The 15,000-nt window shown below is 40.9% G+C and overlaps 1 protein-coding gene and 5 non-coding genes across 7 annotated transcripts in view; 3 read left to right on the plus strand and 3 right to left on the minus strand.

Moving 5' to 3' along the window:
- LOC138003136 (uncharacterized) overlaps window positions 1-6,585 on the plus strand; it is a 13,301-nt gene extending 6,716 nt beyond the window's left edge. For both annotated transcript variants that reach the window (XM_068849098.1, XM_068849099.1), the window contains 2 exons: window positions 565-622; window positions 6,052-6,585. In XM_068849098.1, the coding sequence (XP_068705199.1) occupies window positions 565-622; window positions 6,052-6,452 (459 nt within the window). In that variant the 3' untranslated portion in view covers window positions 6,453-6,585. The remainder of the gene's footprint in view (window positions 1-564; window positions 623-6,051) is intronic.
- A 4,084-nt stretch (window positions 6,586-10,669) lies between these two features.
- On the plus strand, window positions 10,670-10,741 carry Trnaw-cca (transfer RNA tryptophan (anticodon CCA)). The gene has a single exon. It is a non-coding gene; the product is annotated as a tRNA-Trp (tRNA).
- A 1,283-nt stretch (window positions 10,742-12,024) lies between these two features.
- Window positions 12,025-12,098, minus strand: Trnar-ucu (transfer RNA arginine (anticodon UCU)). The gene has a single exon. It is a non-coding gene; the product is annotated as a tRNA-Arg (tRNA).
- A 752-nt stretch (window positions 12,099-12,850) lies between these two features.
- Window positions 12,851-12,922, plus strand: Trnaw-cca (transfer RNA tryptophan (anticodon CCA)). Its single transcript has one exon. It is a non-coding gene; the product is annotated as a tRNA-Trp (tRNA).
- Window positions 12,923-13,264: 342 nt separating this feature from the next.
- Trnar-ucu (transfer RNA arginine (anticodon UCU)) lies at window positions 13,265-13,338 on the minus strand. The gene has a single exon. It is a non-coding gene; the product is annotated as a tRNA-Arg (tRNA).
- An 880-nt stretch (window positions 13,339-14,218) lies between these two features.
- Trnar-ucu (transfer RNA arginine (anticodon UCU)) lies at window positions 14,219-14,292 on the minus strand. The gene has a single exon. It is a non-coding gene; the product is annotated as a tRNA-Arg (tRNA).
- Window positions 14,293-15,000: the final 708 nt, after the last annotated feature.

Here is a 15,000-nt window from a genome sequence, read left to right on the forward strand (position 1 = left end):
TACTACTACTACTACTACTACTACTACTACTACTACTACTACTACTTCTACTACTACTACTACTACTACTACTACTGCTGCTGCTGCTGCTACTACTACTGCTACTACTACTACTGCTACTACTACTACTGCTACTACTACTACTACTACTACTACTACTACTACTACTACTACTACTACCACTACTACATCAGTATCGACATCATCACCACACTGAATCTCTGAGTTCATTGCTCCTTTCAGGAGCTTTTCAGAACCAATCAAACAACTGTTAGGGATGAAAAGAACAAATCAGATGAAGCCTATAACTGGTTATAGTTAAAGGCTTACCAAGTGACTGTCTAGTACACGTGAAAGCGATGACTTGAATTGTAGGAACAGCTTCAGTTGGTGGTTTGAGCGGCACTTGATCTCGCGATGTCGGAGCCCGATTTTGGCAAAAGACTACGGATTGCCGTATACCTGAATATTCTTCACAGTATTCTAGAATACTCTAAAAACAATTTATCCTGAATGTTAGATGGCACAATAACGTTCTTACTTTCTTTCTATCTCTTTATTCAGGGTGTACGCCTCACATTTACGGCCAATAACAAAGTTCTTTTCAATGAAACTCTCTCTGGTAAGTCAAAGGAAAGGAAAGGAAAGTCAAAATTTATAGGTAGCTTTACTTGATGCATATTGACATTATATGCTTTCAAGCAAACCTTGGATCAAAGTAAGCGTTCTCAACGTTTTAATAAAAGTCATTTCTCTCAAATCATCGTGCTTCCTCGATGAAACGTCCTCCTTTAACCCCAAAAAAGTGGTTGCAACTTGGATTCAAAGGAAACGTTATTTCGGCATTCAAAAAATACCTTATTATAGGAAATTAACACTCCATGAAACTAACGCGAATCGTTAAAATTCACGTTAATTTAAATCGCGCTAATTATGTTGAGCCTAATTTTTTGCAACCTCGTTTCCAGGGTCTCTCGAGCGAGGAGAGACCCTGGTAGGGTCTGGTCACGTGCTTCCGTGACAATTGAAAACACTAGGGAGGGGTCCTCTCTAAACAAGGAATTTGTCGCGTTTGTCGCGTTTGTGGCCTTAATTCATGGCGTTGTAAAGTTCCTTCAAACACAGCCTCGGCTATGGCGAGCAATTCCTCAGTGGCCTTCTTGAACAGATTTTTACAATGTAAAACGTCTTTGACTGAACCGCACAATCTACAGCAACTCATGACAGACGATGTATATGTTTTCTTCGGCGTTTGCAAACTATTATCGCCGGACATAGCCGCAGAAGAACATAAGTTCACATACCGCAGCACGTGAAACTTGGTTTGTTTTGGTGACAACACATTCCGCACTTCCGTAGTCTCAGTATAGGCAAAATTCTTACTAAGCCGCCCCTCCCTTCATTGGATAAATTTTCATCTCCCAGATTCTGAGAGACACGTGACCAGACCCTACCAGGGTCTCTCCTCGCTCGCCCCAGGCGTTAAGATGAGAGACCCTGGGAACGAGGTTGAATTTTTTGCGAAGTTAATTAAAGGCAGCGTTAATTCCGCGCTCTTAATTTCTATTATTTTAACACTAATTTTGAAACCTTTCCAAACATTCATGACACCTATAAAAAACAATAATATGAAGTGCAAGCTTTCTTTTTTTAGCTTTTCTTTCCGTCAACCCCTGCATTAATTAGAATTTTGAGGACTGTTTTGTTGTTCACATGGCTCAGTTTTGTTCAGTGATTTTTTTTGCATCCAGGGTTCAATAAATTTGTGCCAGTGGTCATCACCAACTGTGTCTTACTAGCGTTAATTTCCATCATTTTGAAATTCTACCTCCTCCTTGGCGTTAATTTTCTTTATTCGAAAGTCGTTATACATTAAATTCGCGTTAGTTTCCAGTAATTTCCATTTCCTATGATAAGAAGGCCCTCCTACGGGTTTTAAGAAAAAAGAGAACATGGCTAATTTGGGGAACAATGTCAAAGTACTTTAGGGAACAAGGGAACACCATCATTTTAAAACAATTTTAGGGATCAAAAAGCTGGGAACAAGTTTGAAAGTTTTTTGGGAACAAATATTTAAAGGACATGGACCGCCCTGGGAGGGCCTCAGTAAGACTTGATTGTGGGCTATTTTCTATTTTTAAATTTATTGGGCGAAATAAACGAATTTATTAAAAACTAAATCACTGGATAATGCAATGCTAGAGTTTTGAATCGCTTAGCCATCATGGTATGTGAACTGTTATACCATGCTCTACTAACGTCAGTAACCGTATTCATAGCCTTTTTTGTTAAACAAAGTAAAGTAGGGAAGATATATCCATAATTTATTTCCGGGAGTTTTTAATAAACCAATTATTCCACTCTGAGATGATTATAGCCGTGAACGAAGAGCGTAGCACCTCGTTGGCTAATCGCCGTCGCAAGCACAGCAACGACACAGCTCAACAACTTCGAACCGAAAGCTAGCTATGGCGCCTCTGGCTGCCGCTATACGGTCCATGTATGACCTTTGAGCACAGCTTACAGCCAGCTGGAATCAGCTGTATGCTGGTTTTTGCAGTTGGTAGAGCTTTTCACCCGGCATCGCAGAGGTTCCCCTTTTTATAAAGAGAGAAATAAAGGAAATCGTATGAACGCGAGTACATTTCCTGATTTAGGAGCAAAACTCTTCTTTTGAAAGTTGTTAAAATCCCAGAACTTTCAAAATATCACAAATTACCACATATCACGAAATTTACGAGCAAAGTCACACGATTTTCTTATTTTCCGCCATCGCTTTGTTTCCATAGCAACTTCCGTATTGTACCCTACAACCTCTATTGCGTTCTATAACCTATTTATGCATTCGTCATTGACTAGGTCAGAAAAGGCTCGATTTCCGCCGCTCACTCGATTTCGGGTATCCTCCCCGAGAAGAGACGGCTGAAATTGTGTCTGTGACGTTAATTCAAAAGATAATTATGTAAACTTAATAGTTGCATTAGACAACACAAAAGATTGGTTTTATCAAACAGTAATTACATAACAGTTCTTAAACGTCTGTGCGAAGTTTCCAGATGATGCGAGCTTGAGTTTGTGGTTAAATAATCAATGTGAGTTTGAATTCAAGCGGCGAATCATCATTCATCAACAAAATCTTCGGCCGCTTCAAATCTCTCAGTCTGCTTCACCGGCCCCCTCGTTTTGCCACCACGAAACTCAGCAATAATTTCAATTGATCTTGAGGAATCTTGCTTGCTCTTACATTAGCAAAGTCTGAGGAGAACTTGCAATAGCAATGGATTTGAAAGCCGTATTTTTCCCTTGGCGCCAACTGGAAAATTAGTAGTGAAGTTTCCGAACTCAGGCGGTAGAAAACAACACAATACCATTCTCCAGCTTCTCGAACTCTTTCCTTTGTCATAATCTTGGATGTTTCCCACCTTAGAGATACTGTAAAGCTCGAACAGGCGGGGTCAAAGAATACCTTCGCAGCCACAACTTGAACCAAAAACTAGACCCTCCGTGAGGGTAAACTTGGTTGTCTGTGGTACGTGCACCGTTCCAGACAACTTTTTTCAAGTTGGGGGGTCATTAAGACCATTTAAGGGGTCACAATTGCCCACCATTGTTTCTGCAAAGTCAAAAATTTACTCTCCAAGACGAGGTTATTTATCACCAGGTAATTCCATCATTTTGGAAATAGCAGCTACTTTATTATTCACCGGCGTCACAATTTTTTGCTGATTTTGGGGCTCATTTTGTTGAAACTCAAGGCACGCTTCCAACAGACCTGTTTATTTTCATGAAACCTTTCCTGCTTACAGAGCAATACTAAAAATATCCTTCCGTATCACGTTTCAAGCGGTAGAAAACAACACAATACCATTCTCCAGCTTCTCGAACTCTTTCCTTTGTCATAATCTTGGATGTTTCCCACCTTAGAGATACTGTAAAGCTCGAACAGGCGGGGTCAAAGAATACCTTCGCAGCCACAACTTGAACCAAAAACTAGACCCTCCGTGAGGGTAAACTTGGTTGTCTGTGGTACGTGCACCGTTCCAGACAACTTTTTTCAAGTTGGGGGGTCATTAAGACCATTTAAGGGGTCACAATTGCCCACCATTGTTTCTGCAAAGTCAAAAATTTACTCTCCAAGACGAGGTTATTTATCACCAGGTAATTCCATCATTTTGGAAATAGCAGCTACTTTATTATTCACCGGCGTCACAATTTTTTGCTGATTTTGGGGCTCATTTTGTTGAAACTCAAGGCACGCTTCCAACAGACCTGTTTATTTTCATGAAACCTTTCCTGCTTACAGAGCAATACTAAAAATATCCTTCCGTATCACGTTTCAACCTTAAGCTCGAAAATTCAATACACAACATGATATTATAATTCACAAAGGCAAAAAATATCACAGAATCCTTTTCCAGCGAAACATTTTATTGAAACAAACAACATAAGATGCACTAAAACGCCATTGCTGGTTAACGAGAATAACAAACTCACGAGGCAGAATGTATATTTATATTTAATTAAGTTAACACAACAGAAAAACGCTAACCTCATTTTGACACGAAAATGCTTTACTTTTGCCATAAAAACTATCCAGTTAAGCTCGCATATTATAAAACATGATGAATTCATAAAGGCCACCTTTTCCAGCGAACAATTTTTTGAAACAAACAACATATTTGCTGTTAGAGGCGAAAACCCCTTCCTATTTCATTACGGGCGTGAAGAGAAAAAACTCTATCGTGTCAAATATGCGCAATATTACAACAAACTAAAATTTCAGGATCAAACCGTTTCCATGAATAACCTTTTCCTTGAATAATGAAGCACAAAATAGACGACAAGCTTTCTTTCAAATAATTCTTGGCTGTCACATTTCCATTTTTGTTTTACCTGAAGACTGTGCAGAGTTGATCACAGATCCACTTAAGGTGTTCGATTCGTTCTCTGTCTTTGTTGAACCCATAACTTATCAGAGAATTTTCCATTTGGTTTCAGTGTTCTACAGAACTTTCTACATAACAGCACACTTGGTAACATCTTAGAAATGCAGCTCACTTTGATTTCGGCTCGACGGGCGACAGATTGTTGTCGAAGTCCATTACTCGTCGCTTTTAAGATTCCACCGCCTGTCTTGTTCAGTATCCAAATGACTTGCCATTATTGAGCTTCATAAGGGTATATTTTGTTCAAAGATCCAGTAAAACGCCATTTGCCTTACATGACTTTGGACGCCATTGCCGGTTAAGTTAATCATTCTTCTGTGTCCACCAGAGAAATCTACGCATTTCCCACTACCGTCTCGATCCTAAGAAAATACGCGCAGAAGGCTCTATGCACAAAGACACCACTTAGCAGGGGAGTGACAGGCAAGACTTATACCAACACGGAAAAAAAAAACCAACCCAGATTCCGACTGGGTTTGCCATACTGGCAACCCAGTAATAATAATTCATGTCTGCTCGATATGTGCAGGCGAGTTTCTGATTGGCGGATGATTAACAATGGCTCATCTCACGCGTCCAGCCGTGATTTCGGGAGTGAGCGCTGGCTCATTTCCCGAAACAGCGGCTGGTAATCGAGCCTAAGGTCAGAAACGCGATATTCTGATGAGAATCTAACAATAAACACTTAACGACTGGTCCCGAGGGAAGCAGTTAATTTTGTTTCCCGAGAATCTCAATGTTTCCCCGAGGCGCAGCCTAGGGAAACATTGAGATTCCTGGGAAACAAAATTAACTGTTTCCCGAGGGACCAGTCATTAAGTGTTTTGTTATATAGCACGAAAAGAAAAACGAGCAATGGCAACAGGAACGGCGGTCGTCGGTCAACGTTCGCGGGTAACAGTGCACTGTTACCCTCTGACGTCATAGATTTTGCAATGTTTCCTGGTCAGAAACTTTTGGCGGGAAACAGTTTTATTGTTAGATGTCATGTGACCTCGAAGTAACCAATGAAAGCACGCGCTGTTGCGGGGAAAATTTCAGCTATATAACAATGGGTTTTATGGTGTATCGTGGTCACGTGATTGCCCCATTTCTCTTTTTACAGGCGAAAACCCCCCTCCTCTCTGCGAGGGAATGATAGGCATGGCCGACTTGTGTGTTAAGGTCTCAAACATGTCATACGAGAAGAAAAAGTTCGGTGGCTGCATCGAGATTTACTCTGATGTCGTCCGACGCGTGGTTGACTTGAAGCTGGGCTGTCACTATTATAAAGAAAAGGGCTTTCTTGTGGCCGATACAGAAGAATCCATTGGGACCGAAATCGGACTGCGTTATCTTTTCGAAATGGGCAACAGCGTGAGGGAGCGGATCCTAGATGAGATGTACAAATGGTCTTTTTTCCAAAATGGCGATCATAACGCGATGCAAGATCTTAACCAAGACGGCCTTCCTGAAGAGCCTGGAATGAACGAATATGACGAGGAACAATTTATCGATAGTTCCTAAGTTTACGAAATGTTCTTTCACCTATAATCTTTCGTCCAATTTAGTTGCATAGTTCACATTAGATACACTTTTTAGTTCTTCCTAGCTAAAGTAAAAGCACTGTTTAATGGGAAAGAAAATAAATGACGTAAACTAAAGAGTTTCAGTTGTGCGATCACATCAGCGACCCAGCTGAGAAAGAATGATATTTCAAGACCAGTGGCTAAGTTAGTTGGGTGTCGGACTTTCGTGCGGAAGCTCGCTGGCTCTCAATCCCCCGAGGTCGGAAAAACAACAGGGTCTTAAAAATAACAGAGGAGGAAGTTCTGCCTTTGTATTTTCATCTGCAAATGGTTAGACTTTCAAGCCTTCTTAGATAAGGACTATAGGGGAATCTTTTTTTCACATTTTTTGCCGCATTAGCATAAATCCATCGTTTTCTAATCTATCAGCTAAAAGATCAACAGAGAGGTTTTCAAATGAGTGTCCAAAGCAATTTGCGAATTGCTTTGGTTTTGCAGAGCGTGCACATTTTCGAGCGCTTTGTGTCGGCTACGTGTATTTACTTCGAGTTTTTATTGGTTTACTGGATTGTCTCCGTCCGTTTTGATTGACCAAAGTAATTACTTTGGTTTTGGTTTAACGACACTCGATTGAAACTCGCTCAATGAGTATTGAAAGGGCATTGCATAACGGTCGAGCTATCTCTGAAACGTTGAGCGCAAATTTACCAGATAACCTCTGAGTAATGACACTTTGAAAATGTGAAATTTTACAAAGAATATATGAGCTCCTGAGCGCTTTTGCCACCCAAGATTTTATTAGTTTTTGATGGCTAATAACTCGCTCGTTATCAAAGCTAAAAGTTTGCAAATTGGAGATTTAACTAAGTTTAACCCGTTCTTTTACCTTTTGAAGTCAATTTGTAAATAGCACGATCCTTTCTGTCAGCAAACTCATATGTTAATGAGACAAAATGTAACCAATGGTGTCAGCAAAGATTCGCCTTTAAACCATACGTCCCGTCTTACAACCGGCGGGTCTAAAACACAGGTCACATCCCACAGGTCTCTTGTTGCAGGTCATTGTTTTATCTTTTGGAAAGTAACCAAAACCCTCAATTTGGCTAACCCTAGGCGTAAGGTTGGTTTTTACAACCCTTCCTGTTAATCAACTCTGTGGGACGTTAAAGAACACATACACTGCTCGTGAAGAGTAGGGGGGCAGACAGCCGGGTTGGTGTTATATCAATTCATAACTTTTACCGTCCCACTGTAAAAAGATTTTTGTCGGTGCGGTTCTTGATAAGGCAATTTAATCATCATTGACATTTTGGGATTCATTTATAAAGCGCTCGGACGGATATACACCTTGCTCCAAAATTGCCGCCATTTTAGTATTTTTTTGTATCCTTGTAAATAGGCCTTATTCACGATATCCGCCATGTTGGTTTTCAAATTGTCATGCAAATTAGCCATGTGTTATGCTGGGGGGCAAACATTGGAAAAAAGGCAAATTGCGGAAAATCGACTCGTCGAAATATTGAAATGACATTGCTAAAAGTCCATTTTATTAAGCACATTTATAATAATTTTGTATCTTTGGATTGCCTTTGACAGTTTGACTTTCTACTTCGTTAGCTGCTCATTTTTCACTAAAAACGACGAAGTAACTTGTGTAATCATTCTATTGTATTACTTAGGTGATAAACATTCAATGAACGTGAAACAAATTATCTGTGTGGCTAAGATGTTCGTTATAACCTCTCGAACTTGTGTCGTTTACCTCCTCAGAAGTGTGTTGCTAATTTGCATGATAATAGCAAATCCAACATGGCGGCCATCGTGATTAAGGTCTATTGGCCCTTTTGCCCTCGCTTTCAAGCGTAAAATTCAAAAGAATATTTAACCTTGAACGAGGCCAAAAGGGCCAATTTCTAAAACGGCGGCCATTTTGGAACAAGGTGTATTTTTTTAGGAATTGCATGCAAAAAACTTAGTTCCTTGATTTCGTTTACTTTTGTCCACTACCTCACAATCCCGACATCACCTCTTTCCTGTTTCAACCTAACCATAATGATGGAACCCAACGAATGAGGGAAGCGATCCTCACGCTTAGCTGGACAAGCTGAGCAACAGACCATTTTACGGGGTTGTGACTAGAATCGATCCTCCAAACGATCATACTAAATAAATTTACCAACGCCGTGTTCACACTCAACGTTGATTATCATGGTCAACTGAAGTACAATTCAGGGTATCATACTCCATTCAATTTTATTCAATTATGGTTCTGTTCACATCTGCGAAAATTCAAATACAATAGGGTAACATCGCAGTGTGAGACAAAATGGCGCCGTATCAACCCATTTTACAGTTCTGTGGTCAGTTACCAGGAGTTTGAATAAAAGCGATGCTGGAGTTGACCATGCTTTGATAGAAACCTCGTTGCTTTTCTTATGTAAATCATATTTTTGTAATGCCAACGAGTTTCTATTTACATAAGAAAAGCAGCGAAGTTTGTGTCAACAAACATCGTGTAACAATGACACGACGCAATATCCCATGTTAATATTGACAAGCTTACCGCTCTAAAAAGAATGAAAACAGGCAGAATTACAGCTTTAGTTCAAAAAGAAATAGCGTTTCTAAGCTATGCCCCGCTGATCTACAGTATTTAGATCTAAAAACCCCGTTGAAGACGGTTAACTTTCAGTTGTTTTGCTGGGTACTACTATTTCAATACTCTAAAAAATCGATTTTCCGGGAGGTTGTCTCGTTAGTCTAGTGGATACCCGGGATATCGGAAACTGCCTATTATGAATCTTCTCAGCTTGTTTAAAATCCTTGTTTCGTTGAAGTAGATTTGAAGTCCAAAGTAGACTGTATGTCGTATAAGTTGAATAGACCGTATTCATAAATGGCGACTAAGTAATTATTCTTTTGTCTTTATACTAATCATCTTAACTAGCCTCGTAAACACGAACAAAATTCAAAAGAATTTTGTTCCAAAGAGAGGCTAGTTAGGATGATTAGCACAAAGACAAAAGAATAATTTCTGGACAGGCATTTATGAATACCTGAAAAATTTAGGAACCAAAACAAATAAAAAATTTAGCTCCTTCATAATAAAACAGAGGACAAATTCTACCCACAATTTATCGCTTTTTTACGCTAAAATTCTACAAAAATTCGCGCGATCCCCTAACAGGCCTTTTTCGATATATTAAAATTCAGCTTGAAAGAGAGGTTTAGAGGACAAAGACAAAGGAAAGTGGATCATATGTAAATATTTTTCACATTTATTCCAACGAGTTGCTATTGTTTTTGTCCTCACTGCCTCACTATCAAGCTGAATATTTGATATTCCGAAAATGGCCTATTTGTATCAACAATAAAAGCAAGATGACACACGCTAACACCAACCCTCATCAGCATGGCTTACCACATGTTTGGCATGTGAAGCTGCCACTTAAAGGGGTACTAAACACACCCGTCTGGTATGTTAGCTAAGCCATGCGCGCGCGCGCGCTGATGAGGCACAAAAGGCCGAAACAGCTGTCCATGGCTGCTAAATGACCGGGTGAAATGGTTGTGCCCATGCGTAATGTGTTGGCCACACCAAGTTGGTGTTAGCGTGTGTCAACTTGCTTTTATTGTTGTTCCTATATGTATCCACTGTCTGTAAAAGTACTCTAAAACTTTTCTATGCAAAGATCTGCTTAGAAAAAATGCTATAAATTACAGATCTCGCTAGTTTTTTGCAAAGTCAAAAGCATTAAAAAATGTTTAAATTGTCGCACGATATCCCAATCGTCCAGTTGAAGCTCTAAAGCATTGAAGCACCGTCGCTGTTTGGATGTTCTGTTCATTTTATCAATAAGTCGTTAGTAAGGTGCCAGTAGTGAATGGCAACGGGTCAGCGGAGTATGTTCAAAGTTAGTATACCAGCAAAGCGACATCAAGGCTGACAAGAGAATCCAATGAGATCATTTTTTCTACTGCCCAATCAGGTCAACTATTAGAATACTAATACGATTTGCTAGCACAACACAAATCACTTGACTCTGAAGATGGTTTGTGATCTGCTTGACGAAACTTCAGTCGATGCCACCAAAAACAGCCGTCGGTGTCAAGACCTCTATCGTGCGCACGATCTTTGTTGGTGGACGGGTTTGAGAGTCTTATCCTATGTTTCTACCTGTTGTTTTTAAGGGAAACCAAACGACGCCTCTAGTCGACTCCGTGGCGCAATGGTAGCGCGTCTGACTCCAGATCAGAAGGCTGCGTGTTCAAGTCACGTCGGGGTCAAGTTCTTTCCTTTTACTTTTGTTTTCAGGATAATGAAGTATTTGATTTTCAAGGAATCATATATGCCGCGTATGGAACAAAACAATCCACATGTTTAATTTCAAGTCACGTCAGCCTCAATTTGCTTCTGTACTCTCATTTTGTCCTCTTTCGAGAGAGATCACGATTGTTTCCGTCATCCACGGATCTGGAAGTGTTTTCGCGGAATGGTTTGTTTTCAAGAGCTTTTGCCTTTTTAGTGTAAGGCAACAATTCCTAAAATGTGCCCGACAATTTTAACGAAGGTCATTGTGCCTGGGCAGACTCGTGACGACTTGATCAAAATAACTCCACCCCTGGTGGGACTCGAACCACAACCTTTGAATTAGAAGTCCAACACGCTAGTCCATTGCGCAACAGGGGCATCTGAGACGACTCTTTCGATACCCGGATTAGATTCTGAGCTGTTTGATGAGAGAGATATACCCTCTTTTAGTGTTAAATGCTTTGAAAACATGCTTTGCTGTTCACCTTTCGCCTCTTCTTAAAACAAAGCAACAATCCGACTGCGTGAGCCAATTCCCGCTGAATGAGAAAATGAAGAAAGAAAGTTGTAATTCTGCATAGAAAGGTTAGGATTGGTTGAGTGTTGATCTTGCTACTCTGCTAGTTTATCATGTAAGTGGTAGGTTGCTTTGTTCTGTCTGGTCAGCCCTGATGATGCTGGAAGGAAGACTGTTATTGGTAGGGTTCGTCCCGTTGGAGCTCAGAAGCATTGAAACACTGTCGCGGTTTGGATGTTCTGTTCATTTTATCAATAGGCTGTTTGTAAGGTGCCAGTAGTGAATGGCAACGGGTCAGTGGAGTTTGTTAAAAGTTAGTATACCAGCAGAGCGACATCAAGGCTGACAAGAGAATCCAATGACATCATTTTTCTACTGCCCAATCAGGTCAACTATTAGAATACTAATACGATTTGCTAGCACAACACAAATCACTTGACTCTGAAGATGGTTTGTGATCTGCTTGACGAAACTTCAGTCGATGCCACCAAAAACAGCCGTCGGTGTCAAGACCTCTATCGTGCGCACGATCTTTGTTGGTGGACGGGTTTGAGAGTCTTATCCTATGTTTCTACCTGAGTCAGAGTCATCCACGGATCTGGAAGTGTTTTCGCGGAATGGTTTGTTTTCAAGAGCTTTTGCCTTTTTAGTGTAAGGCAACAATTCCTAAAATGTGCCCGACAATTTTAACGAAGGTCATTGTGCCTGGGCAGAATTGTGACGACTTGATCAAAATAACTCCACCCCTGGTGGGACTCGAACCCACAACCTTTGAATTAGAAGTCCAACACGCTAGTCCATTGCGCAACAGGGGCATCTGAGATGACTCTTTCGATACCCGGATTAGATTCTGAGCTGTTTGATGAGAGAGATATACCCCCTTTTAGTGTTAAATGCTTTGAAAACATGCTTTGCTGTTCACCTTTTGCCTCTTCTTAAAACAAAGCAACAATCCGACTGCGTGAGCCAATTCCCGCTGAATGAGAAAATGAAGAAAGAAAGTTGTAATTCTGCATAGAAAGGTTAGGATTGGTTGAGTGTTGATCTTGCTACTCTGCTAGTTTATCTTGTAAGTGGTAGGTTGCTTTGTTCTGTCTGGTCAGCCCTGATGATGCTGGAAGGAAGACTGTTATTGGTAGGGTTCGTCCCGTTGGAGCTCAGAAGCATTGAAACACTGTCGCAGTTTGGATGTTCTGTTCATTTTATCAATAAGCTGTTTCTAAGGTGCCAGTAGTGAATGGCGACGGGTCAGCGGAGATTGTTTAAAGTTAGTATACCATCAAAGCGACGTCAAGGCTGACAAGAGAATCCAATGACATCATTTTTCTACTGCCCAATCAGGTCAACTATTAGAATACTAATACGATTTGCTAGCACAACACAAATCATTTGACTCTGAAGATGGTTTGTGATCTGCTTGACGAAACTTCAGTCGATGCCACCAAAAACAGCCGTTGGTGTCAAGACCTCTATCGTGCGCACGATCTTTGTTGGTGGAAGGGTTTGAGAGTCTTATCCTATGTTTCTACCTGTTGTTTTTAAGGGAAACCAAACGACGCCTCTAGTCGACTCCATGGCGCAATGGTAGCGCGTCTGACTCCAGATCAGAAGGCTGCGTGTTCAAGTCACGTCGGGGTCAAGTTCTTTCCTTTTACTTTTGTTTTCAGGATAATGAAGTATTTGATTTTCAAGGAATCATATATGCCGCGTATGGAACAAAACAATCCACATGTTTAATTTCAAGTCACGTCAGCCTCAATTTGTTTCAGTACTCTCATTTTGTCCTCTTTCGAGAGAGATCACGATTGTTTGCTGTTTGATCAGAGTCATCCACGGATCTGGAGGTGTTTTCGCGGAATGGTTTGTTTTCAAGAGCTTTTGCCTTTTTAGTGTAAGGCAACAATTTCTAAAATGTGCCCGACAGTTTTAACGAAGGTCATTGTGCCTGGCCAGACTCGTGACGACTTGATCAAAATAACTCCACCCCTGGTGGGACTCGAACCCACAACCTTTGAATTAGAAGTCCAACACGCTAGTCCATTGCGCCACAGGGGCATCTGAAATGACTCTTTTGATACCCGGATTAGATTCCGACCTGTTTGATGAGAGAGATATACCCCCTTTTAGTGTTAAATGCTTTGAAAACATGCTTTGCTGTTCACCTTTCGCCTCTTCTTAAAACAAAGCAACAATCCGACTGCGTGAGCCAATTCCCGCTGAATGAGAAAATGAAGAAAGAAAGTTGTAATTCTGCATAGAAAGGTTAGGATTGGTTGAGTGTTGATCTTGCTACTCTGCTAGTTTATCATGTAAGTGGTAGGTTGCTTTGTTCTGTCTGGTCAGCCCTGATGATGCTGGAAGGAAGACTGTTATTGGTAGGGTTCGTCCCGTTGGAGCTCAGAAGCATTGAAACACTGTCGCGGTTTGGATGTTCTGTTCATTTTATCAATAGGCTGTTTGTAAGGTGCCAGTAGTGAATGGCAACGGGTCAGTGGAGTTTGTTAAAAGTTAGTATACCAGCAGAGCGACATCAAGGCTGACAAGAGAATCCAATGACATCATTTTTCTACTGCCCAATCAGGTCAACTATTAGAATACTAATACGATTTGCTAGCACAACACAAATCACTTGACTCTGAAGATGGTTTGTGATCTGCTTGACGAAACTTCAGTCGATGCCACCAAAAACAGCCGTCGGTGTCAAGACCTCTATCGTGCGCACGATCTTTGTTGGTGGAAGGGTTTGAGAGTCTTATCCTATGTTTCTACCTGAGTCAGAGTCATCCACGGATCTGGAAGTGTTTTCGCGGAATGGTTTGTTTTCAAGAGCTTTTGCCTTTTTAGTGTAAGGCAACAATTCCTAAAATGTGCCCGACAATTTTAACGAAGGTCATTGTGCCTGGGCAGAATTGTGACGACTTGATCAAAATAACTCCACCCCTGGTGGGACTCGAACCCACAACCTTTGAATTAGAAGTCCAACACGCTAGTCCATTGCGCAACAGGGGCATCTGAGATGACTCTTTCGATACCCGGATTAGATTCTGAGCTGTTTGATGAGAGAGATATACCCCCTTTTAGTGTTAAATGCTTTGAAAACATGCTTTGCTGTTCACCTTTTGCCTCTTCTTAAAACAAAGCAACAATCCGACTGCGTGAGCCAATTCCCGCTGAATGAGAAAATGAAGAAAGAAAGTTGTAATTCTGCATAGAAAGGTTAGGATTGGTTGAGTGTTGATCTTGCTACTCTGCTAGTTTATCTTGTAAGTGGTAGGTTGCTTTGTTCTGTCTGGTCAGCCCTGATGATGCTGGAAGGAAGACTGTTATTGGTAGGGTTCGTCCCGTTGGAGCTCAGAAGCATTGAAACACTGTCGCAGTTTGGATGTTCTGTTCATTTTATCAATAAGCTGTTTCTAAGGTGCCAGTAGTGAATGGCGACGGGTCAGCGGAGATTGTTTAAAGTTAGTATACCAGCAAAGCGACATCAAGGCTGACAAGAGAATCCAATGACATCATTTTTCTACTGCCCAATCAGGTCAACTATTAGAATACTAATACGATTTGCTAGCACAACACAAATCACTTGACTCTGAAGATGGTTTGTGATCTGCTTGACGAAACTTCAGTCGATGCCACCAAAAACAGCCGTCGGTGTCAAGACCTCTATCGTGCGCACGATCTTTGTTGGTGGACGGGTTTGAGAGTCTTATCCTATGT

This window comes from Montipora foliosa, chromosome 5 (genome assembly GCF_036669935.1).
Source record: "Montipora foliosa isolate CH-2021 chromosome 5, ASM3666993v2, whole genome shotgun sequence".
Lineage (NCBI taxonomy): Eukaryota > Metazoa > Cnidaria > Anthozoa > Scleractinia > Acroporidae > Montipora > Montipora foliosa.